Source organism: Nannobrachium achirus (assembly GCF_963921795.1).
Source record: "Nannobrachium achirus genome assembly, chromosome: 24".
In the NCBI taxonomy this organism is placed as follows: Eukaryota; Metazoa; Chordata; class Actinopteri; order Myctophiformes; family Myctophidae; genus Nannobrachium; species Nannobrachium achirus.
This window is the reverse complement of record NC_137831.1, coordinates 46,077,593-46,105,590: the sequence shown is the minus strand read 5'-3', so window position 1 is coordinate 46,105,590 and position 27,998 is coordinate 46,077,593. Positions and strand designations below refer to the sequence as shown.

The following is a 27,998-nucleotide window of genomic DNA, read 5'->3' as shown; positions in this document are numbered from 1 at the left end:
CTACCACATCTTACACAGCTCTGCTGTACCTCCATCATAATAAACCCCTATCCCTGCATACAGAGGTTGTGTGAAGGTGGTGTGATCTGTATGGAGGAGGGTCATGGTGTCAGTAACTCTGTAAAATGACAGAGTCCCTGCACTGTGATCCAGGTACACCCCCACTCTGCCTCTGGAGGGACAACGTCCTGACACTGCAGTCTCAACATCGTTGTGTCTGAACATGTAGCTTCCACCATAGCAATGTAAACACCATGACTTGCTATTGTCTCCAAACAATGACTCAAAATCCTGTCTGTTGGTGTCTTTATAACAGACTGCTATACCGACCCCAACTCTCCATTCCACTTCCCAGTAGGACCTCCCACCTTCACACAGACTCTCTTTACTCAACACCTGCTGCCTAGAGATGAATCTCTGTGGATGGTGTTGTGTTCTAGTCACCTTTCTGTTCTCCTCTGACAGGGAGAGGGTGTTGTCCGCTGTGTTCACATCCAGTGAGAGTGAACAGGAATCTGTGAGAAAACACATGACAAAACATCACAACTAATTAAAACCTCATCAATATTATTATTGTTGTTTATAGAGTTTACAGTTTTATTGTCACCGTTGGGGGGGGGGGGGGGGGGGGGGGGGGGAGGAGAGGAGAGGAGAGGAAGGGGGTCCGCAGGGATACTGCAGGGGGTCCCCCGAAATTGTTGTATAAATATATATATATTTTTTTTTACTTTAAAAAAGAAAGACAAAATGTAAATTGTTTTTTAAATATTAAAAACATGATTCTGTCTCTTTTGAATAGCTTGTATACATGATTATTGTGCAATTGATAGATTGATAGTGATAGATTGATAGTATTGACATTGGTTCTCAGTTAATAAGGTATGCCCATGTTTATAAATGGGCCTATAACGTGGTAGGGCCACTTGTACATGCATGTTAATAAAAGCATGAATATATTAATCTATTGTTATTTTAATGGCATAGTATTGAATGCACAATAACTACTATGTTTATACACTTGAAACACAATGTTATACATAAATATACAATATATCGTCACTGTCTGGCAGAAACCTCGTATCTCCAAGTTTCAAATGTGTACGTTCTTTCCCAAAGTAAACCCCTGCTTCATCATACAAGGCCTTCGCACAAAAGTAGTGAAAACAGCAGATCTACAAGCACACAATGCCTCGCGGTGCGAGGCGTAGTGTGCTTGTCGATCGGCTGTTTTCACTAGTTTAAGTCATTTTAAAAATGATAATGCAAAACAAACAGTTTTGGACATACAAGGTTTTCACCCGACAACGACGATATGTTGTCCCCCACCCTGTGAGGTAGGGGGTCCCTGCTCCATCTCTTCATCAGTTTGGGGGTCCCTGCCTGGCCTGAAAACGTTGAAGACCCCTGGTCTATACTGTCTATGATCAACCAGGTCAGGCAGGTCTGAGAAGAGACATCAGACTAACATCGGTCTATTCCTTTGACAACGTGCACAATATATTTTTTGTTTCATAAGACATATTGAGGGGTGTTGGAACAACTCATTGTGATCCTTAAGAATAGCATTGGGATTGTGGTTACATTTTAATTATCTCAATCAAGCTTTATTTTTGTTCATCACTAGTAAGACTCCCTAATCAGGAGATAAGCGACCGTCACGTCGCATAAACAAACTTTAGAAGGCAATCGTAGCCAATCAGGAGCTAGGGAATATGGGAAATCCATGTTGATGACATGACTTTAGAGATACTGTGTACCGCTTTGTGTGAGAAATCAGGGCGGAGGTTGTGATTTGCCATCCAATTTGTGTGATTTTAGGCCAAAATCTGTAGGAGCAGTGTTCAAAAATGTGTTTTGCAAAAATCGGCCTGATGGTTGGAACTAGAAGAGGGGCATGTGATACATGAGGGGGGAGGTTGTGGTTTGGCAGCCAAGGAGTGTATCTTATATTTACAATGGGCTTATTGCCGCATCCCACTTCCAAGCCATTCACGCCCCCTTTACATCAACTTCAACTCATAGGTAGTCGCATAGGTAGTCGTCGCATAGGTAGTCGGTAGTCGTCAGGACGTAAGGAATAGCGCCCATAACCCTATGCCGTCCGCTCATTCGCTAAGCACGAGAGAGAGGAGGCAACAGGGGAGGGGGGCGGGCAGAGAGAGAGAGAGAGTGAAATTTGACACCACTGTGTTTGCATGTGCAGCTGATGGGGGGAGGATGGGGGGGTGGAGAGTAGAGAGAGTAGAGAGAGAGAGCGCAGCTGAGCGGACAGTGTATCGAATTACAACAGAGGGAGGTGTGTCGTGTTTTCCACCGAACGTGAAGCGAGTTACACAACATTTGGTTACCCGTCGAATTATGTTCCACCTCTGCCTGGATCCTGCTATGGAGTATGCTTTCCCCTTAACAACGTGGCGAGGGGGGCGAGACAGGAGCGCCGCTTGCGGCGCGACTTTCTAGTGTGCTACGTTTGGCATGGATCGGGGCAACGGTGGCGCAGATATGAGTAGGGCAAAAGTGTGACGTGACGTGTGACGGACAGACTGACAGCCGGTGGAGGTTTTGATAGTAACTGCGACCTGACGGTCGCGAATGAGCACTGGATGTCACCTGTGAACTTTTACAGCATAGTTCTTGCTTTGATATTATTTGGCCCATGAAGTTTATTAAACGCACACAGAGAGTGTAAGAAAAGGACAATAGCATATATCTATAGGCTCTATTTAATGATAACACATTTTAAAGTGATCCCTGACTAGTAAGCTATGTAGGCCTTAATATGTTATAATAACCCTCTTTAACCAAAATATACCATTTTAAACACTTACAATGTCTTCCTTTGAGAGAAAAAAGTTTTATTTTCAACCCATGGGGGGAGCCATTGCACTGTCTGCCGCAAGGAGTGATGACGCAGTAAATGCATTTTGGGTGGACGGGCCCATTTAAAATGGCGGTGTAAACACTTTTAGATGTTGAATTAAGCACTTTACAGGCACGTCAAAACATCCTACTTGATATGAACAGAACAGAAAAGCACCAAACTACTAACTACAGTTAATCTGAGCTTCAAGACAATGTTTTAAATATTGTAAAGAGAACGTTGTTTTGACATTCCATTGTGGTTTCCTTGCGGCAGACAGTGCAATGGCTCCCCCCATGGGTTGAAAATAAAACTTTTTTTCTCTCAAAGGAAGACATTGTAAGTGTTTATAATGGTATATTTTGGTTAAAGAGGGTTATTATAACATATTAAGGCCTACATAGCTTACTAGTCAGGGATCACTTTAAGATTAAAAATAAATGCTTAACTACCATGTTAAATTATGGAAGTGCCATCTGTTGCCATGACCATAAATTCTGATGGCATAACACTTTAAAATAAGAGACTAATCATTCACACTACAGATATATAGTTGAACGTTTAGCTTGGTAATTCAATGTAATCTCAATGGAAACCAGCTTTAAAGATGCAGGAGATGCTCAGAACAAAGCTTTGAAAGCTTTAAAGCTGGTTTCCATTGAGATTACATTGAACTAGAAATACTGTTCCTTCGAAACAGTGTGGGCTCGATTCCAACCCAACAAATAGGATACTTTAAGGTACTGTAAGGTACAGTACCCTACAGTATTGTACTGTACCTTACTATACTGTACTGCACCTTACTGTACTGTACTGTACTGTACTGTACTGTACTGTACTGTAACTTACTGTACTTTACTGTACTCTACTGTACTTTACCTTACTGTACTTTACTGTACTCTACTGTAACTTACTGTACTTTACTGTACTCTACTGTACCTTACTGTACTGTACTTTACTGTACTCTACTGTACCTTACTGTACTGTACTGTACCTTACTGTACTGTACCTTACTGTACTGTACTTAACTGTACTCTACTGTACCTTACTGTACTATACTGTACTGTACTCTACTATGCCGTACTGTAACTTACTGTACTGTACTCTACTGTACCTTACTATACTGTACTTTACTGTACTCTACTGTACCTTACTGTACTCTACTGTACTTTACTGTACTCTACTGTACCTTACTGTACTGTATTGTACTTTACTGTACTGTACTTTACTGTACACTACTGTATCTTGCTGTACCTTACTGTGCTGTACGTTACTGTACTTTACTGTACTTTACTGTACACTACTGTACTGTACTGTACCTTACAGTACTGTACTTTACTGTACTCTGCTGTACCTTACTGTACTTTACTGTACTCTACTGTAACTTACTGTACCTTACTGTACTGTACTTTACTCTACTCTACTGTACTGTACCTTACTGTACTTTACTGTACTCTACTGTACCTTACTGTACTGTACTTTACTGTACTCTACTGTACCTTACTGTACTATACTGTACTGTACTCTACTGTGCCGTACTGTACCTTACTGTACTGTACTCTACTGTACCTTACTATACTGTACTTTACTGTACTCTACTGTACCTTACTGTACTCTACTGTACTTTACTGTACTATACTGTACCTTACTGTACTGTATTGTACTTTACTGTACCTTACTGTACTGTACTCTACTGTACCTTTCTGTACTGTAACTTTCTGTACCTTACTGTACTCTACTGAACCTTACTGTACTTTTACTGTACTCTACTGAACCTTACTGTACTGTACATATTCTATGTGTTCTAGATCTACATTTTTGATTCTGTGTTTGGGAACCAGCAACTGTCAAATGGACTCCAACTGTAGTGGAGTATATTGAGTGCATATACTGTAGGCTAACAATCCCAGATCACATCTGTCCTCCACTATGTCTTTAACCAAGGCGTTCTTCTATGTGGCCACTCCAGACTGAGGAGTGGAGCATGGCTTTTATTGTGTTTGTGGATCTGACTTGGAAATGCATTGGTTTTGATATCTCCCTGACAACCAACAACAACCACTAATATGGCTGACTGTCCCTGCGGGCTCTAGGATATATGGCTATGGGATTTACATCCCATCGCCCGGACTTGATTCTTGATCACAGCTGTGTAATCAGTAGAGTGGAGAGGGACATTTATTTATAGTTTTAACTATAACTATAGTTTTATACATCACACACCTTAGATATTTGGATCAAATCAGAGAGCAGACCTGTGTGAACGCAATGATATAAATAGCATATCTGAAGTGTGAACACTGCAGCCACAGCGCCTTAACATAAACATGGGTCTATTATCCTTCTCTCCACTCTGTCCCCACTCACTAAACCCATTGGAAATGCATTGGGTGCTTAAAGTTAAACATTTTTATTTTTTTATATTTATACTACAAAACATTTCAAAACGAAAAATACAAGCACACGTGTCCTCAGTAAGCTGAACACATAAAAATTTGAATGGTGTTGAAAGGTGTAAGCGTTTAAGAGATGAAGCGCGCCAAAGTTTTGAGGAGATACTGACTAGTATATAAATATAGAAATAAACTAGAAATACTGTTCCTTCGAAACAGTGTGGGCTCGCTTCCAACCCAACAAATAGGATACTGTACTGTACTGTACTGTAACTTACTGTACTTTACTGTACTCTACTGTACTGTACCTAACTGTACTTTACTGTACTCTACTGTAACTTACTGTACTTTACCGTACTCTACTGTACTGTACCTTACTGTACTTTACTGTACTCTAATGTACCTTACTGTACTGTACCTTACTGTACTGTACTTTACTGTACTCTACTGTACATTACTGTACTGTACTGTACCTTACTGTACTATACTATACTGTACTCTACTGTAACTTACTGTACTTTACCGTACTCTACTGTACTGTACTGTACCTTACTGTACTTTACTGTACTCTAATGTACCTTACTGTACTGTACCTTACTGTACTGTACTTTACTGTACTCTACTGTACATTACTGTACTGTACTGTACCTTACTGTACTATACTATACTGTACTCTACTGTACCGTACTGTACCTTACTGTACTGTACTCTACTGTACCTTACTATACTGTACTTTACTGTACTCTACTGTACTTTACTGTACTCTACTGTACTCTACTGTACCTTACTGTACTTTACTGTACTCTACTGTACTTTACTGTACTCTACTGTACCTTACTGTATTGTTTTGTACTTTACTGTACCTTACTGTACTGTATGTGTTCTAGAGGTGTATATTGAGTGCATATACTGTAGGTTACTGTAGGCCACTCCAGACTGAGGAGTGGAGCATGACTTTTATTGTGTTTGTGGATCTGATTTGAAAATGCATTGGTTGTGATATCTCCCTGACAACCAACAACAACCACTAATACGGCTGAGTGTCCCTGCGGGTTCTAGGATATATACTGTAAATCCCATTGCCCGGGATCCTAAAACCTTATTATTTTTAAGTAATATTTCTAAAACACTACAAAACATGTCTCAAAGACAAATACAAGCAAACGTCTCCACAGTAACACAGTAACAGTTGTTTGTGTGTGTGTGTGCGTGCGTGCGTGTGCGTGCACATTGTAGATCAACTTCATAGCAGTATTAAGTGGTCCATCTATGTTTTTTTATTAATAATAAAATCTGCAAAGTAACAAGTAACTGAAGCTGTCAAATGCTGTATTTATAGTAGAGTATAAGTAACAAAAATGGAAAGTAAAGTAAAAGTACCTCAAAATTGTACTGTAGTTACAAGTACTTGTATATACTTGAGTAAATGTACTTAGTTACTTTGCAGCACCACAGAACAGCCAATGACAGCCAAGCCTTTAATCACAGCTGTGTAATCAGTAGAGTGGAGAGGGACATTTATTTATAGTTTTAACTATAACTATAGTTTTATACATCACACAGCTTAGATATTTGGATCAAATCAGAGAGCAGACCTGTGTGAACGTATTTATATAAATAGCATATCTTAAGTGTGAACATTACAGCCACAGCGCCTTAACATAAACATGGGTCCCTTTCCTCTGTCTACACTCTCTCCCCACTCACTAAACCCAATGGAAATGCATTGGGTGCTTAAAGTTAAACATTTTTATTTTTTTATAATTATACTACAAAACATTTCAAAAAGAAAAATACAAGCACACGTGTCCTCAGTTAGCTAAACACATAAAAATTTGAATGGTGTTGAAAGGTGTAAGCGTTTAGGAGATGAATCGCGCCAAAGTTTTGAGGAGATACTGACTAGTATAGTATAGAAATAAATAATGAAGATAACATACGTGTGCTCGCCTTCCAGGCGAGCCCACAATAATGAAGATAACATACGTGTGCTCGCCTTCCAGGCGAGCCCACAATTACCAAGCTAAACGTTCAACTATATATCTGTAGTGTGAATGAGGCATTAGAATGTCATTTTGTGTGAAAACCGTTCACTGGTACAAGGTCAACTAAAAGGAAATCCTAGTAAGCTTTTTGGCTTATTTACACAGGACACCTTTATGTAATATAACTTATCTTATAACCAGATAAAACATTTAACAGCTACATTTTTAGAGGCGCTCTGTGATCTAATAGGAATTAAATTAGCATGCACTCCAGTGGAAAATCCAACATGGCCGCTCTCAATGTTATAAAAGCCAGAGAGGGGGAGGTTCACTGACAGGCAGGCCGTCCAATGGGACGACAGGACCGCCTTGCATCATTCCAATGCCCTGGCCAATGGGGTGGCTCCCGAATCAGACCCTGAATGAGACTTCTGACTGAGAAGATCTTTTTCCAGGAGGCGCAACCTCCTAAGCTACAGCCGTCTAACAGTCTAAAGGCCTTATCATAGTCCAAGGTGATAGCTCATCATCACCCCACCCTGGTGTAGTTCTCTAGCAATCACCTAGGTCATGGGTCTTCAACAGGGGGTCCGGGACCCCTAACGGGTCCTCAGAGTTACTACAGGGGGTCCTCCAAATCTTTTTGTGATGGAAATGTTTTATTTCCTGAGAACTTTAGCCAAAAATAGCAGATCTACAAGCTCACAATGCCTCGTGTTATGCTTGAAGATCACATAACGGTTATTTTAGGCAAAGACGTTTGGTGTAGAGGGGAAAAAGAGCAGACTAAGTACAGAGTGAAAGGTCAAGTTTATTAGGTATTGACGGTTCAAGTGGTTAAATATCTGAAAACACACATTGACATGAATCCAAAATACACTGATGATTGTGCTGTCAAACAATGAAACTATATGGAATCTATGAACAGGTTGTGGGGGGTCCCTGCTTCAACTCTCTCTCGACTAAGGGGTCCTTGGCCTGAAAACATTGAAGACCCCTGACCTAGGAGATTGCTAGAAAACCTAGGCTATTCCTAGAAAACTACACCAGGGTGGGGTGATGATGAGCTATCACCTTGGACTATGATAATGCCTTAACCCTTTCCAAGCCACGGGGAGCCTATCTTAATATTAACCCATTTAGACCGGGAACGCAAAATGCGTTTCTACCTTTCAGGCCGGGAACGCAAAATGCTGTTTATCCTTTCAGACCGGGAACGCAAAATGCGTTTCTTGTAGTTTTTACCCTCGTGGCCAATGAAATGCATCAGGAGGCGATGACGTATGCTTCCCTGACTACCGCAAAGCATTCTGGGATTATTATTTTTTTGCTTTACATAACTTTATTTGTCGGAGAATCCCAGTGCAGCTTCTCATAGCGGCGAAATGGAAGACGCGTTGAGCGAAGGCAAACCAGGCCCGCTGGAATTGGCATTGTTACGTGATATGTTTGAAAACAACGACGATGATGAAGAAGTGTTTCATGGATTTCATGAGGACTGGATAACTTTTCACGGACGCACTTTGACACAGCCAGTTTCAGAGACCAACTCTTTGCAGCACAGAGTCAACCCCAAACTCCAGAACAACAGATTTGCAGCTATCTGGAGGTAATAACACTTATAAAATGATTATGATGATATGGTTCATTCATTCACATACACAGGCGCACACACAGGCGCGCACGCACATATAATAATAATGACAAATGTCGCTCGCCAGATTTACCGTTATATGGAGCTAAAAACAAGAATTGACACAGTCAATATAAAATCTGGTGGAATGGTGTGGTGAAAAGTGAGGGACTTTGAACAGTCTATCCATAATGAGTGGGGCGTGAACACAGCAATATTAAGAAAGCGAAGAGAAGTAATGTTGCATAGTTGTGGTGGAACAACAAGAATTGAAATATTCAATATAAAGGCTGGTGGATTGTTGTTTCTTGTCAAAGTGGTGGCCTATGGTGTAAGGCCTATGGTGTAAGGTCTCAAATATTTGCTAATTATGTTTCTATGTGCTACATAGGCTGAGAAATGTATTTTTTATTAGACGTTTTATAAGATTTATTAAAATTTTTGAGTTTGCAGATTTTTTTTAAAAAAATGATAAAGGTCTGGACCATGACAAGTAATTTCCCATGAAAGCCAAATGTGTAAGCTATCAAACAGTTTTGAAATTTTGTTTCTAGCTGCTACAGAGGCTGAGAAATAAATGTTTTAGTAGACGTTGACACCTCTGTGAAGTTTTCCATAAAATCTCAGGTTTTAGGGGTATTTTTCCAATCGGCCATAGGTTTTTAAGGCTTTTTTCCAGGCGGACTTAGACGGACGGACGGACGGACGGACGGACGGACGGACGCTCGGACGCTCGGACGGACGGATCTCAGATCATAATACAATAATAGAAATGTCACGGCTAATCTACCAACAACCATTCTATTTCGGCTGGCGAAGTGTTAATAGTGTATTTATGAATGAGTCATCTATCGCCTATCAATATGTAGACTACAGTATCAATAGTGTATTTATGAATGAGTTATCTATTGCCTATCAATATATAGACTACAGTATCAATAGTGTATTTATGAATGAGTTATCTATTGCCTATCAATATGTAGACTACAGTATCAATAGTGTATTTATGAATGAGTTTACCGCCTATCAGTGAACCTTTGGTGGAAAGTAACTACATTTAAGTACATTTATTCAAGTAGTGTAGGCTACTTAAAGGGGCACTCCACCACTTTTCAACCTATGTTCATATAATTGGTCCTCACTCAAAAATAGCTTTTTTATTTATTTTTTCTCAAAGGAGGGCTGTGGGCAGGTCAGAAACCAATCGTCTTGTGACATCATCGATTGCCAATCCAGCTTATAGAAACTGCAGGCTTTCTATTCCTGAAAAGTTGCAATTTTAAAGTGGAAGCCATTGTTCTCGCAATAATAAAAATCGAAATATTTTTTTCAAAAATATTGATTACATTTTCTTTTTTGGAAAATGATGATGTCACAAGACGATGGATTCTGAACTTCCCACAGCTCTCCTAGGAGACTTGGACTGAGTAGAAAAAAATTGTGATATTTTATCATGAACATTAGTGAGGACCTATTATATGAAGACAGGTTGAAAAGTGGTGAACTACTCCTTTAAGTAAATGTTGTACTTTTACTTTAAATTCTCCTCTACATCTCAGAAGCAAATATTGTACTTTTAGCTTACAGCCCTATTACATACTTAATCTATTAAAAAATAGCAAGTTTACAAGCTCACAACGTTTCACATGCGATCTTGTAGATCAGCTATTTTCAAAAGTGTTTGACAAAATGTTTGAATGTTTGAAATAACAAATGTAATATTTGTTCATATAATTACTCTCATGATTATAATTTATGATCATCTTCATTCACAGTAGGATGTTAATGAGTGAATGCCACATGCTGTTTGTGCTGCTTTGATTTCATGAATAAAACAGAATAAACACTTACACTTCCTCAGACCTGGTTTCAGCATCCCCTCTCCACCATGGTCCACACTGTGGGAGGAAGAGAGACAAAGTCAGGCCTTCATAGTCTATAGTAGAGGTTCTAAATCATGTCTGTAAATAACGTTTTCATCCACGACACCCCTGAATTACATTGTTACTTATACAGTACCTTACATGTATGTCAAATATGTAAACCCTAAGATACAGTACAGTATGTGATGAGGAATACTTGACAGAATATCTGTTTCCATAAAGGCCCCCTTACATCTAACAACTTTGAAAAGATTTTGGAAAGATTTGGAAAGATTTCTAAAAGACTACCCTATAAGATTTGAAGAAGACGTTCCAAAGACTTAAAAGGATATTTCACTTTCAAAAAACTTTTGTTCATTTTATTGTTTAATCAGGCTTTTATGAACTCCCTGAACAGTTGATGTAAATGTTACCAGGCCCTCCTCCTGCAGGAGGCCTTCACATACACACCCATTGTAACTTCAAACTCCATTTTAACCATGATAGATTCATTAAAAACACCTGTTATTTTTTTCTGGTGACTCATACTACCCTCCTAATACGTGAGCAGGCTGTGTTTTTTCAATAACTTTTTTCATTTCTTTTTAATAATATTCTATTGTATTTATTTTTCAATTTCAATTTCAATTTTCCAAAATAATTATTTAAAATAAATGAAAAAAGTAATTGAAAAAACACGGCCTGCTCACACATTAGGAGCGTAGTATGAGTCACCAGAAAAAAATAATAGGCGTTTTTAATGAATCTATCAGGGTTAAAATGGAGTTTGAAGTTACAATGGGTGTGTATGTGGAGAGGCCCTGGGCCTGGAGGGCCTGGTAACATTTACATCAAATATCTAAATATTGAATCAAGCAAATTAAAAACTGTTCAGGGTGTTCACAAACACCCTGGAATATCCCCACCCTGGAATATCCCTTTAACTCAGCGGGTGCCCACGAGGTGTCTACACGCCAATCTCTTTGATGTCGCTGGAGGCCCACGACGCGTTGACGTGTTTACTGTATTTACAGTATTAACTTTAAACCTCACCTTTAGGTTGGGGCTGCGCCTGGATGTAGCCCATTAGCCGCTAGTCGCTTCGAGTCGACGCTGAGAGCATCGCACGGCCGTTTTTCTCCGTATACTCCAATGCATTTCCCCATCTTTAACGCCCTTTATCTCTGATGTTTGTTTTATGGCTAAAACTGTGGCCGCGTGCGGCAAAATGTCCAAATTTTGATCGGCAATGAACAGCTATGATCAACACTAGCCCATACAGTATGTTACACAATAACATCCTGTCTGCGCTCATGTGACCAAGTGACGTCATGACGCATGCATTGACGCAGCAGGGCCGGATTCGCCACCACGGTGGTGGGCCTGGGTAGCAAGAGGGGATAATGGGGCAATCCAGGAGCACCCGATGTGTTAATGATGATTTTTAAAAGATTTCAGTTGTTAGATGTGAGTGGTGTAAAGTAAGTACATTTACTTAAGTACAATTTAGGTATTTGTAGGAGTATTTCCAGTTTTCAGTACTTTTACCTCTACTCCACTACATGGCGACCAGGTGCTCAGCGTCTTGGGGAATGAATGGCATTTTGGCTCACTAGCGTTCTGTTTTGGTTGTTACATCATTGTACTCATTCAGACTCAGCCCCGATTTGCAAAAATATCAAACCAGTTTGATAATCTTGTAACAGAATCGGGGTCTCAAGTCGGGGTAAAAGTCATATTCTTGTAACAGAATCGGGGTCTCAAGTCGGGGTTAAAGTCATATTCTTGTAACAGAATCGGGGTCTCAAATCGGAGTAAAAATCAAGTCGGAGCATTACCTCACACTTAACGATTGAGTAACGACCAAATCACGGGAGCGCGCCGCGACTTGTCTTGATTTTATTACGACGTGAAATCTTCAGAGTTGTTAGGTGTAAGGCTAGCTTTAAGACAGATTGAAAATAACCTTTATACTTGACGTTTAACCACTTAAACCCCAGCATCCCTATTGTGGCGGGAACATTCACCAAAAATAGCAGATCTACAAGCTCACTTTGTGTACTGCAGGAAACTCAGGTCTGTCTTATTGCGACCAAAGGTCACAGTTCAGTATGTGAAACGGCACACCATGTCTCCGTCCGTCCGTCCGTCCGTCTGTCTGTCTGTCTGGACGTTTATGCTTTTTTACGGTCTGTGGGTTTGCCGCTATGACATCACACTCTGACATCACTGTGATGTCACCACACTAACAGAATATGCCCATATATGGAGATCCCTGATGTCATCAATATTAAGCCCATATCTAACAGGACTTCATATGGGAATGCCCATATATGGAGGCCACATACCACACTAACAGAATCCATATATGGCCTAGACAGATGGCCAAGACAGCCCATATCTGTGTGGCTGGTTCTACAGACAGGGATCTCAATGTATGGGCATAAAAGGGATTGAATGTATGATGTCAGATGTCATAGACATCACATGACTTTCACATAGCGAATGTTGGGTCTCACATCACATCTCCATATACAGTACATGGATCTCCATATATGGGTAAAAGAGGTCTCCATATATGGGTAACTGGTCCCATATACATCACTGGGCAGGTGGCCAAGACATGGCGCGACATGGCATCTCCATATAAACCCTATAGTCACCGATCTTTGTGAACACATTGTGATGTGTTAGATCAGCTATTTCTTTATGATGTTTTTAAAAATAATAATAAAACAACGCAGATGATGATTTTACACCAAGAAACATTAAACAGCAGAGCTATTCAGCTAGCCTTAAAGGATAATTTTGGTTTCTTTAAACCTGGGTTTCTTTTAGGTTGTATGTATATACAGTACATGGATAAAATTCAATGTAATTATGTAGAATTGTCTGTGACTGATGAAGAAAAATGAACTATATCTATCTAGTTAGTTTACCTGACATGCATTTTATTTTCTATACCTAAAAATTAAAGTGATTTACCAACACATGCTTGCACAATTACTGCTGTATAAATAGTTTTGGCTTTGTTATGTTCACAAATACATGTGACCCTTTACTGTCTGTCAGTCAGTACAGACATGGTAGGCATCGACCATGCTGTGATGGAGTGGAGTCTCAAATTAAGCACCAGAATTCATATTAATGTTTAGAATTGAGGGAAGGTACATACTCTTCAAATAGTCTAGGGCACAGAACAGTTGAAAAGCCCTGCTATACAGCATCAGAGTATGATTTCCCTCCTCTAAACCTACTAGAAGCCATTGGCACTGAGTGGCAGTGTGTCTTTCCCTACCTGAGAGTCTTCAATCCCCAGCCTGGATCCTCCACTCCAGCAGAGAGATGCTCCACACAGTCTCCCAAGTGATTATAGCTCAAATCAAGCTCTTTCAGGTGGGAGGGGTTGGATTTCAGAGCTGAGACCAGAGCAGAACAGCCTTCCTCTGAGACCATACAGCCTGACAACCTACACACACACACACACACACACACACACACACACACACACACACACACACACACACACACACACACACACACACACACACACACACACAAACACACACGTAATAGGGTTGTTATTATGTGTGAAGCCCGTCAAAATTAATTTTGGTTCAAGGTTCACTTTATTTTGCCATTTGCATGTTTGCATGAAAGGAAAATCGTACTCAGGACCAGCAATGTACAATAAATAACTATCAATAAATAAACATAAAATCCTAAAGTGCAGTGAATTAAAACTGAGCAGCATATTAAAAACAGTAGTATCCAGCATTTATCAGAAGATAACATGGCAGCATAACATACTATATTAACAGTACAGCAAGGCAGAACTATGAACGTGCATTTATTGTGGCTTAAAGTTCTAACATCAGTTTTGGCTTTGATGGAGCGCAGCCTCTTGCCCAATGGGAGCAGGTCAACAGTTTATGGCCGGGTGAGTGGTTCTAGGTCTGACAACATTTATGCCAGCTAAAGTGCTTTTTGTAAACCAACTGAAGGGTTGAAAATTCCAGATATCTTGGACAATATAATGTCCAATCAGACAGGATTGGTCATGCTTTATCACAATATAAAATATAAATGATCATCGTCAGTGCAACCACACTCGCAATTTCACAGAATTGCACCTTTCTAGTTATAGTTACGATAGCTATTGTCTGGCTTTGTCTGTCTCCCTCTAATTAAATGTGAATAAATTAATCAAGGTAATCTCCAACCAGGATATGAATGGTGTTCTGTACATGTTCAGGAATACTGACCTGAGTGTCTCCAGCCTACAGTCTGGACTCCCCAGTCCCACAGAGAGTTTTTTCACTCCTGAATCGGTCAAATCATTGTTGCTGAGATCAATTTCCTTCAAACTAGAGGAGTTGGAGAGAACTGATGATAACTCCTCACAGCATCTCCTTGACAGGTTACAGCCACTCAGCCTGGAGAAACATTAGTGATAAAATAATGTGTTTATTAGTGATGAAAAACATCACCCTGTTGTCTTTATTATTATTAGTATTCTTTTCTGTAAAAGAAAGATAGCATAATGTGTCCAATATCAGACTTTGTCTTCCTCCCCTAAAAGTATAACACACACACACACACACACACACACGCGCGCGCGCGCGCGCGCACACGCACGCACGCACGCACGCACGCACGCACGCACGCACGCACGCACGCACGCACGCACGCACGCACGCACGCACGCACGCACGCACGCACGCACGCACACACACACACACACACACACACACACACACACACACACACACACACACACACACACACACACACACACACACACAGTTTAGATTAGTTTATGTTTCACCAAGGTGATTTGGACTGCCTTGGATATGTTGAACTAGTTTAAGAAGACTTCTGCTGATTTTAATGAATTGTATCTCAAGCTCTTTTGGGCATGTCATTATAAATTATCAAAATTAAAACATTTTTATGTTAAACTTATTTTTCTCAGAAATAGTGAAAATAACATATATACAAGCTCACATCACATGCTGTGAGCTGTAGATCTGCTATTTTCACTATTTGTCATATGAGGAATGTTGAATTATAATGCTTGAATTCTCTTTCCTCTAACAGAAGAATGATATAATATATTAAATGTATCCAAGGCACATACACTGCTCTACTGGAGGCTTTGACCAGTGGCAGCAGCCCCAGAAAAGCCTCCTCTGAAGCTTGGTATTTCTTCAGGTCAAACACATCCAGATCCTTTCCTGATGACAGCAACATGGAAGCTATAGTTGACCATTGAGCTGGAGTGAGTTTCTCTATGGAGAGACGTCCTGAACTCAGGGACTGTTGGATCTCCTTTACTAGAGAATGATCATTGAGCTCATACAGACAGTGGAACAGATTGATGCTTCTCTCTGGAGAGGGATTCTCCCTGATCATCTTCTTGATGTACTTGACAGTTTGCTGATTGGTCTGATCGCTACTTCCTGTCTGTCCCAACAGAATGATGCTCTCTGGAGATGGAATCTCATTGACCTTGACTGTTTCCTGATTGGCCGGTGATCTACTTCCTGTCTGTCCCAACAGTCTTTGTAAGAGACTCTGATTGGTCTCCAATGAGAGGCCCAGCAGAAAACGGAGGAACAAGTCCCAGTGTCCATGTGGACTCTGTATGGCCATGTCTACAGCACTCTGGTAGAGGTGTTTGATCTTAGATTTGCCTCTAAATGGCTTGGACCACTTGGAGGTTGACAGTAGGTTGACACCATCTTTGTTGAATGTGTGAAAGACATAAAGAGCAGCGAGAAACTCCTGAACACTCAGATGAACAAAGCAGAACACCTCTTTCTTTTCCCACCCAGCCTTCACCTTTTTAAACACCTGGGTGAACACTCCTGAGTACTGTGCTGCATCTCCAATGTTAATGCCACACTCTGTCAGGTCTTCTTCATAGAAGATCAGGTTGCCTTTCTTCAGCTGTTCAAAAGCCAGTTTTCCCAGAGACAGAATGGCACTTGTCTTCTTCTCTGGATTCCTGTCAGCATGTGTCTGATCATTGTCATGATGATACTTCACATTGGTCTGTTCAGACTGAACATCCATGAAACGGAGGTACATCTCAGTCAGTGTCTTTGGCAGTGATAATTTCACCGCTTTTTTCAACATGTTCTCCAGAACTGAAGCAATGATCCAACAGAAGACTGGGATGTGACACATGATGTGGAGGCTTCGTGATGTCTTGATGTGTGAGATGACTGTTCTGGCCTGGTTTTCATCATCACTGAATCTCTTCATGAAGTATTGATCCTTTTGGGGGTCCGTGAACCCTCTAACCTCTGTCATCCTGTCAACATAATCTCTAGGGATCCGAGTGGCTGCTGCAGGTCGTGTGGTTATCCAGATGCGAGCAGAGGGAAGCAGGTGACCACTGATAAGGTTTGCCAGTAACACGTCCACTGATGTTGGCTTCGTTTCATCAGTCCAGATGTTATTTTCCTGGAATTGTAGAGGAGACCGAAGCTCATCTAGACCATCAAAGATGAATAGAACTTTGGAACTGTTGAAGCTTGATATTCCTGCTTCCTTGATTTCACCAAAAAAGTGATGAATTAGTTCCACCAGGCTGTAATTCTTCTTCTGTTTCAACATCAAGTTCAGCTCTCGGAAAGTGAATGGAAACACAAAATGGAAAATGTTGTTGGCTTTGTCTTCTATCCAGTCCAGAGCGTACTTATGAGTTAAGACTGTTTTGCCAATACCAGCCACTCCCTTTGTCATCACTGTTCTGATTGGTTTATTTTGTCCAGGTATAGGCATAAAGGTGTCTTCTAATTTGATTGGTATTTCTAGTCCAGCTGGTTTCCTGGATGCTTTTTCAATCTGACTGACCTCATGTTCTTTATTGACATCTCCACTGTCTCCCTCTGTGATGTAAAGCTCTGTGTAGATCTTATTCAGAAGTATTGTTGGTCCTTCTTTTGTCCACTCCAACAAACACTCAAACTTCTTCTTCAGAATAGACTTGAGTTGTTGACACACAGGATCAGGAGTTTCTAAATGACCAAAGAACAGAGCATGTTATGGTAGATGTGGTCCTCCAATGAGAGGTCTTGATCATTCTAATATTAAAAGGACATCATATTTCTGCTGCTGTAGCCACTAAGCTATGGAAAAGCAGTTTGATCTCAGATTATCTAAATTATTGACAAGGATTAACCACTCAAGCCGTACATAATTTGTCATAGTACGAACAACGAAAATAGGCATACCAGCTCACAACTCATCGCTGAGCTACAGTATGTAAAGGTATTCTGTTTGAGGTCTGATCTACATTATTAACAAATGAACTACTTAAACCTATACAATTTCTCAAAGCAAAAATAAATGATACAAGCTCACAACATGTCATGTCATGTTGAAACACCTTGTGACCTTACAGACTTTTCCTATATTTTCTTTTTTTCATTAAAAATATTGTGTTAACTTGTGTGTTTTGGAAAATATACAGACAATGAACTAAGTGGTAATTACGACCGACTGTTTGCATGTGTCAAAGACCTATTGAACGATTATGAAATATCCAGTCCTATGAAGAAGTATGTTCACAATGTTTATTTGTTAGAAAATGGCGACTGAAACCAATGATAAATCATAGCTAAATTAATAACAAAATGATAAACAATAGGCCTAGACAAGAGAGACATCCTGTACATACCATGATGTTCTGGTGGATCACTGTCTGGTGATGGAGCTCTTGGTCGATATTGGTCTATGACACGCAGACGCACTCACACACACACACACACACACACACACACACACACACACACACACACACACACACACACACACACACACACACACACACACACACACACACACACAATTAATTCAGTCTACCTCGAATGTGAAAGTAATAGTATTACAATGGATTTGCACATCGCCTGACTAAAGTAGGGCATTTTTTAATCAGAGAAAGATTAGTCTGTGTTTTGTTCCTGTTTGTTTTAATTTTCGTAATTGTTCTCCCCTAGACTCTAATAATACCCAGCTTCATTCATTTCTCCATCACCCAGCTTCATATCTAAAACCCAGCTTCATTCATGCTGGTGTGTGAGCTTTCCTTTTGTCTTGCAGTTGGTTGTTGAAATAGTCCAGGCGTTTTGGGCAGTATTTTGATGGAATCGTGCACTTTATGAAAGAAGCATGACATTTGGCACACAGTTAGAACATGCAAATGCAAAACAATTGTTTTGCAAGAAAAACATTCCTTGGGCTAAAAACGGACCCCATAAGTGATGAGTCATAATTTTTCACAGTTTTGTGGCGGCCGTTTCTCAGAAAGGAATGTTTTTTTGTGCAAAACAAATGCTTGCATTGGATTCAGAATCCCGAAAACACCTAGTTTGACTCCTCACATGCATATTTATTTTTTGTATTATTTTACTCTATAGTAAAGTCTTTGAGAGCCCAACTTTGATTGGCTCCCACAAGTTTCCCAAGACAATCTGCGATGGCCCTATAGCCAAAAATGTTCCATATGGCATGTTCTAACTGTGTGCCAAATGTCATGCTTCTTTCATAAAGTGCACGATTTTTGCCTGAAACGCTCGGACTAAAAACAAAATAGAAGATTAATGTGAAAATTAAAATGCAATTCATGGGTTGCATTTGTAGTCCTACAGCGGCCATGTTGAGGACCAACACAGGTGTTCTGATTGGCGTAGAACATTAGTTCTATGCCAATTAGACAATTGAAACACCTGTGTTGGTCCTCAACATGGACAGTTTAGGACTACAAATGCAACCCATGAATAGCACAAAGCGGTCATAGATCCAATTAAGTTGTTATTTTTTTATTATTATTATTAAATGTAAACATTTTAATTAATTTGTAGGCCATGCCAAAATGTGATTAAAATGTTGATGGGATGTTTATGATATGGATTTATTTTGTATAAATTTAAGTAATTCATATTTTGTTTAATTGGGAGTTTGCCCTCTTTAATAATTTAAATGCTCTTTTGCAGTGGAAAACTATTATCTATCATACACGCTCTGAGGACTATTTGATGCTTGAGATTCCACATGTCTCCACTGAGTTTGGAAATCAGATATCTACTTTGGTCAATCTAAACCATACTTGTTTTAATTGTTGATAAATCATGTGATGAAATGTTAATTTATTCATTTACATATTCTGTAATCTGTATTCTTGTTCTTTTCATTGTTGTTGTGTGTTGTGTTGTTGTTGTAATCTCCACACTGATAAAGAGGGTCCCAGCCCTCAGTGTGTTTACAGAGAATTACCGTAAATTAGGGTTGAAATGAAAAGTTAAATGTGTTATTATTCTTATTATTAATTAGTATGAGACCAGGTTACATCACAAACTGCTTAAATAAAGTTCTCAAACTTACTCACCTTCAGGATCACGCTCACGCTTAGACTCAGGTGATGAAAACATCTTCCTGATATGATCTGAGATGAAATTCAAACACAGTGACAACATGACATGACATGACATGACATGACATGACATGACATGCCATGACATGACATACAGCAAGATTAGCTGTGTTTGAAGGCACAGCTTGTCTACCTCCACATACTGTATAAAAACAATACTTTTAAAAATGTCCCCCAACAACACACTGCGTGTTATACAACTGCGATAGGATGGGCACAGCTGAGTGAGGTTAGAAGAGCGAAACCACAGCCAATCAGCGACGCGCCACAGGCCCATGTGACTGAGTGTTACACCAAATGTGTAACTGACAACGTTTTGTGACCTGCCTTCATGGATGGAATGGGAGGGAGGAACTGAAGTCGATAGGTAACGAAATGTTGTGTATTAGCGTGACGGACTCACTGATGGACATGAGGTGGAGGTTTTGATAGTAACTGTGACCTGACGGTCGCAACAAACAATTGAGTGGATGAATTCCACATATCTCTATATAGTAACTGTCTCTAAAGTATGGCATATTCCAGCATGTATAGATACACCCACATACAGCACACATAGGCCCTCATTTATCAATGGAGTGTAAAAAATGGTCTATTTTTTTCACCAAATTTTGCGTAGGGCAACGTTTGCGTGGCATTTACGAACACGTCCTAAACAGACACACCTGGCGTACATTTGATCCCAGCTTTGATAAATGCGCAGGCTGAAATTTAAATGACACGCCCTTAATTATTCTCGAAACGCCCCGTTTTTACGACTAGAACAACCCGAATACAACCTAGCAACGAAAGGAAAGCCAATAGAAGAGAGTTTACTCCACGCTTCAAGTTCACTCTCATGTGAGTCCCACACAGACCACGCACACATGTAGGCATCCACGCACGCACGCACGCACACACACCCAAGCCCAGCAGCATTTTGGTTCACTGTGGAACCATTATTACCATTTATTTTGTATAGTGAGCTTGCAGCCTACATGAGTGACACCACACCAGTCATTGTCACGAATGGAATATATTCATTTAACCCAATATCGGCGACGGCGCAGTGCGCATTTGAGTGGTTACAAAAAAGAAAAAGAAAAAAAGAAAGCAAAATCATGTATTCCCGAAACCACGGGATGCCGTGCATGCGATGTTACTGAGAGATACTGACAAGGAGGCAGTTATAAGCTGAAGGTTTGAAGCGTCGGGTGGGTTTTATCCTTAATACATAACTCCATATAGGACACACTTGTATAATAGTTGGATACCTCACGGTCCACGAAAAGAATGTCACGGGCTCACCACGTCGGGTTTCATCATTAACTCCAGCATAGTGCAGGCCTACTACAGTACTGTAGCTGCTGTATAAATTGAGAGACCCCACAGTTACGTTTTGGATATAAATTTAACCTAATTTCGGCGACGAGCACAATGCGCGTTTGAGTGCTTGAACTTGCAATCATGTACCATTCCTGCACAGGCTGGTCTTCTCCCCGGTGGGCCGTGGAGTCGTGGACCCCCAAATAAATCATCCGCAGCGTGCGTGCGCTGGGCTGGGCACAGCCAGGTTTGGACCTTCGGGTTTTATCCATATTTAAAAGGACTCGCGTCACTGTATAAATTGGAGGCTCACGCCTCACGGTAATGTAAGATCGGTAATGTAAGCATGCGTTCGTAGGCTATATATGTGCGTGTTCTGAGCCAGATCTGCAATCTTAAGATTTAGACTGTTAAAGCACTTAACAGTATAGATTGCTTCCATATTGCTAGATTTTAATTGCTTGTCATTGTAACTTGGAAATAAAATCGGCGTGCATGTCCATGATGTAGCTGCCTATAATACAGGATTATTTATTATTGTGTTGGATATACATTTTCGACTGGATACATGCGTCCATTCCATTGCCTGTCAAATAGTTAGACAATGCTGCTCCAAACGTCTACAATGGAACAAAGTGGTGTAGGATGAATCCTACACCTCCTCAGGACTTGACGTGAGATTTGATCCTACCCTACGCCAACGTCAAAGTCAAGTTGAAATGATAAATGTCGAGACTTCCCTAAATGTCGGTGTACACCCAAATTTTGATCTGCAACACGTTGATAAATGAGGGCCATTCTGTACAGCATGTAACATTAAAGGCAGTGCATGTCTGACCAACTAATGTTGTATGTTATGTGTAACTTAAAATCAGTAGAGAAACTTACCACGAAATTTCACCCCCAGCACCAAACCAACTGCAAGGAGGAGAGCAAAGATAAGGCATCCAACAATGGCTGCTGTGGGTGTAGATTCGGGTGTAGGTTTGGGTGTAGGTTCAGGTTGAGGTCCTGAGAAGAAAAAAAGGTTTAATCAATTTTCTATTCAAGAAAAAATAAACACATGTTCTGCATTTTGTTGACAAATTGGTTAAATAATGGAAATTATTTTAAACACACTCAAGAAAGTAAGAAACTTTCAGAAATCAACTGGTATATCATTTTAGAAAGAAGGATGATTTTAGGGTAAAAGTTCTCATTGCACTATTTGCAATGCAAATTACAATATAGGCTACATTTTTGTTTTAATTTCAATGCACTGCTGTATGTTTCCAAATATAGGCTATATACTTTTTTTTTTAAACTTATTTGCAATAAGGCTTAAGTGGTACATTTCTATGAATTTAATACGCATGCATGGCATGCACACGCACTGTTATTCAACGTGTTCACATGATATACAGTAAACTACATGGTATACATTACATACCTTCATGATAAAGACTGTAACAGTGATTCAATGTGTTCACATGATGTAGTAAACTACATACCTTCATGATAAAGACTGTAACAGTGATTCAATGTGTTCACATAGTGTAGTAAACTACATACCTTCATGATAAAGACTGTAACAGTGATTCAATGTGTTCACATGATGTAGAAAACTACATACCTTCATGATAAAGACTGTAACAGTGATTCAATGTGTTCAGATGATGTAGTAAACTACATACCTTCATGATAAAGATAGTTGCGTTCAGGAACACTCCGCTCCATGCTGAACTCGTTCTTCACTTCACAAGTTAATGTTTTAACTTTCTCATCTTCATCCTTGGTGACAATCAGCCAGTTAGAGTGTGCTCCAGAGTCAGACACCATCCATTCCCCTTCATCTTTCTTCCAGAGATAGGTGACTGGCCCTGACTCTGTGACGTCCCCATAACAGTGCACTTCACAGCTGGTGGAGTTAGAATCACAAGGTGCCTTGGTGGCCACCACTGGCTTTGGGACTTTCTCTGTTGAGGAACAGAAACAGAATAAAGACAACTTACTGCTGATGTTGTCTCCAGACTGCAGTTAAAACAAAACACATGTTGGCTGTGTGATCTTCCTCAGGTAATGGTTATGGTGCAGAATATGCAGCTATATTTATATTCATTTTCTAGGGTGTTTAGTGGAATCATTAAAGGTTGTATGTTTTTATTTTTCTCAAAATCCTCACGCTGACCAGACAGGACACCGCTGTTCTAGAGGGATTCACATTTTGAACACAGCTTGCATTTTATCAACACACCCACCAGCATCAAACAATGTGATTCACTGCTGACATGTATGTGTGCTGTTATGGTTAAATCCATAGTCACACTGAAATGAGTCACAATAGGTGTTCTTTTCAAATGCACCTGTTCCCAGACAAGTTTAACTTAACAAAGGTTCTGGTCTTTTACAGCTTTGTAGAATAGAGCAAAGCACCGATTCTCTTCAGCATCACAAGTAACAGTACACAAAATATTCTTCCCATTGTTGTTACTACTTTCTTTTTTTTTTCTTTTTTCTTTTTGATAACCCACCCCCACAAATTCTATTAACCAAAACTAGAATTCAAATGAACATTTCTGTAGACAGAAAGCATTGTATATTATGATAGACCCATGATGCACATGATCTTCATAGGACTCAGTTCATACTCACTCATCTTAACCGTGTAAGTCTTGTTCAGCAGTCGACCGTTGATGTGCACAGAGTATTCTCCAATGTCTTCTATGGTCATATTGGTGATGACCAACTGTCCAGTTTCTTTATCCAGTTCTGTGCGTTGTTTAAATGTCCCGTAGTATTCCACATTAGGACCAAAACCCAGATCCCATTCTGCTGCTTTATTGGGTTCATGTTTCCACAGGATGCCAGTGATGGGTTTAGTAACAGAGCTAGTATCTGGAAGCAGGTGAAGGACTCCTTGTGGTGGAATGTAAATCACACCTTGTTGAGCTGTGGAGAGAAGATTATTTCAGTGAATCTGAACAGATAAAGCAGTCAGCAATGAGATACAGTAGAATGAAAGGTTTATCAGACAGAATAATAATGTGTGTCCCGGTGAGCTTCAGACAAAGTCTTCTGACTGGGCTTATTATTTAGCAGTGCAGAAAAAAACTTCCATAGATCCTTTTATCCCTTTTTCCACTTGAGCAAAAATGTTCAGGAAACAGCCGATCTACAAGCTCACTGCAGCATAAGACTGTGGTTGTACTGGTCAGCACCCATTACAACAGTATCAGACTGTGGTTTTACTGGTCAGCTCCCAGTACAACAGTAACACACTGTGGTTGTACTGGTCAGCTCCCAGTACAACAGTAACACACTGTGGTTGTACTGGTCAGCTCCCAGTACAACAGTAACACACTGTGGTTGTACCGGTCATCTCCCAGTACAACAGTAACACACTGTGGTTGTACCGGTCAGCTCCCAGTACAACAGTAACACTCTGTGGTTGTACCGGTCAGCTCCCAGTACAACAGTAACACTCTGTGGTTGTACTGGTCAGCTCCCAGTACAACAGTAACACACTGTGGTTGTACTGGTCATCTCCCATTAGTGTTGATTTCATAGACTAAAAGTATGACAAAAAATGTCTGTCGACTACCTTTTTTCACTGACGAAAACAACTAAATAAAAACTAAGCTATGATTACTGATCTAATCTAGGACTAAATATATTGACAATGTATTCAACAAATAAAAAACTAGACTAAAATGTTAGGGAGGGACTAGTGTGGTTGGTGGCGCTCAGGCTGAGAATAGCAGATCTACAAGCTCAAAACGCGTTGCGCTCCGCTGTGTAGATACAGTATACTTTTAGAAGTGGGGGAGCACTTCTAGCCAAGTGCTTTCTTTCCCCTCTACACCAAAAATACCGGCAAATGTTGGCTGATGAGAATAGCAGATCTACAAGCTTGCAACTGATGTCCCAACAGAATATGGATGCTGGCCGTTCAAGTAGTTAAACTCTACGTGGTTCTCAAACATCTTCATGTCAGGGAGACCCAAATTGAACCAAATTTATTTATTTGAGGACCCCATCTGATAATATGTTGTGCCAGGGACCCCCATAAGAGAAGATCTGTGTTTAATAATGATTACAACATGTTCAAAATGATTCTACATTTTTTCAAAATGTTTCAATATGTATCTAAATGTTTTAACAATAGTCAATCTACAAGGTTAAAACTATGTACAGTATTCATAATAATAGTACTAAAGTCAATATCATAATCATCACTGTAGCAGCAGTACACCAATGTTACCAGAAGAGGGCAACGTGACTCCACACATAAACTGTTGTTAGCTCCCTTTCTGCACATACTGTAGTCAACAATGTGACCATGTTGACATTCATTCACACATTAGTTTTATTTAGGTAGTTTAGGAAATAATAAATAAATGACAGAATAATATTTGACAGTGATGTGTTTTTTGTAGGGAAAACATATTCTCAATATTTACTTGGGTTGGGTACATTTTGTCAAAGTTGTTAAAGTTGGATTGACATTTTCAGGCCTAGGTTTAATATTATTATAATTTATTTATTTATTTTTCAAAATGAAAATAGCAGATCTACAAGCTCAAGCATTGTGAGCTTGTTACTTGTATATTATGCTCTATTTTCAAAAAGTCAAAGTATAAAATATGGTTAAAGTGGTTAAAGTGCCCCTTTTTTGGGGGGGACCCCGTAGAACCCCCTGGGGGTCCCCATTTAAATCATATATTAAACTAGTGTGGCATTAGCCGGACTGAATGTGGAGTTCTACAGACCTGTAAGGGTCCATTTGGTTCTATTTGTACTCAGAGTTACAGACAAGGGGGGTTATGATCAGCTGGAATTCCTCATGCTCTGTGATGCAGTCTGAGCAGCAGCTGCCTGCTCTACACTTGAACCACCAAACTGTGTTTTATGGATCACCAATACCAGTTCTACCATTTCAAAACTTAACAAGTCCTGCCATTGGCAACACAGTAGATTTACATTGGATTTACAGAACAATGAACTTGTAGATCTGCTATTTTTATGACCTTCTCTGACTTTGAAGTTTAAATCTACCTATGAAGGTGGATTCTACTTTTCAATGGGAATGGAGTGGTTTCTTGCCATTTGCAGTTTTCTGCAAAAAATACGCTCCATTCTCCATATATATATATATATATATAAAAAAAACACTTGAAATGCAAAACACAGAAAGAAACCTGTGAAAAAAATGAATTTGCAGGACATTTTCAGTAGAAGAGCAATAAATGAAAGTCTGTACTTTACTTGAGTATTTCCCATTTTCAATAATTTTACTTCTACACCACCTCTGGCTACTGTTCGCTCTCTCCAGGCAAAAACTTAGCTCTGGTCCATAGCGTTAGTCGAGTTCTCTGGTCCATAGCGTTAGTGGAGTTCTCTGGTCCATAGCGTTAGTGGAGTTCTCCCCTAACGCTATGTTCCTCTACCTCCCAAATCCTTAGCAAATCAAGAAAGACCCGTGGTCTGGTCCAAAAATAACAAAAACTGTTTCACCACTCACTAAACCAAAGGTATCAGTGGACAGTCGAAAGCTTACTCTAATTAGTGGATGCGGTCTGAGCCCCCCACCACACGATTAAAATACAATTCTAGGGCGAAATGAAAAATATTCTACCGGATGAGCACTCTTCCTGGTTGAATACTGTTTTCACCAAAAAGCGCTTCCAATGTCGCAGAGTTGAATAACACCCAATGAGACGGGGGGCTCTATTATGATCCAGGTCTTATGCCTTATGCCTTAACTTCTTTGCCTTTTTTTTACTATATATACATATTTATTTAAATATTTCAAATAGCTGATCTGCAAGCTCACAACGTGCAGATGTAGATCAGCATTTGAAGTATTTAAAAATGTTTTTCAAAAAAGTAAAAAAAAGGCAAAGAAGTTAAGGCATAAGACATAAGACCTGGATCATAATAGAGCCCTAATGCTCTGTGTAATTCGTTCCTCTGACCTGCGCGACAGTAGTGAGTTGGACCTTGATGGCGACGACAAATAGTGGAAAAACTAGAAGAAATGGAGTCTCCATCCGGTAGATTATTTTTCATTTCACCTTAGAAATGTATTTTAATCGTGTGGTGGGGGGCTCAGACTGTATCCACTAAGTAGAGTAAGCTTTCAACTGTCCACTGATACCTTTGGTTTGGTGAGGGGCAAAACAGTTTTTGATATTTTTCGGAGCAGACGACGGGTCTTTCCGGATTTGCCAATGATTTGGGAGGTAGAGGAACATATAGCGTTAGGGAGAACTCCACTAACGCTATGGACCAGAGCTAGGGAAAGCTCAGGAAAACAGTAGTGGAGGGAGAGAGAGGTTCAGAAAGGAGCTGATAACCTTAACCTACCTGTGACAGAAGCGATGTAACAGTCGTCAGAAAGGAGCTGATAACCTTAACCTACCTGTGACAGAAGCGATGTAACAGTCGGTCCATGACATGTAGAGATAAATCACCATCCATGACTTCAGAGTCCACAGAGTGACTTGGAAGGAACGATGTGAGCCCGAGCGACCCGCCAT

The 27,998-nt window shown here is 40.0% G+C and overlaps 1 protein-coding gene across 1 annotated transcript; it reads right to left on the bottom strand.

The window, feature by feature from the left end:
• LOC308280333 (NLR family CARD domain-containing protein 3-like) lies at positions 1–27,998 on the bottom strand (the record flags this gene model as incomplete). Its single annotated transcript, XM_080720595.1, has 9 exons — positions 1–86; positions 369–515; positions 10,723–10,769; positions 14,999–15,169; positions 15,874–17,761; positions 20,131–20,187; positions 23,154–23,435; positions 24,112–24,408; positions 27,881–27,998. The coding sequence occupies 9 exons, from the start codon at positions 27,996–27,998 to the stop codon at positions 1–3; spliced, it is 3,093 nt and encodes a 1,030-aa protein (XP_080576721.1).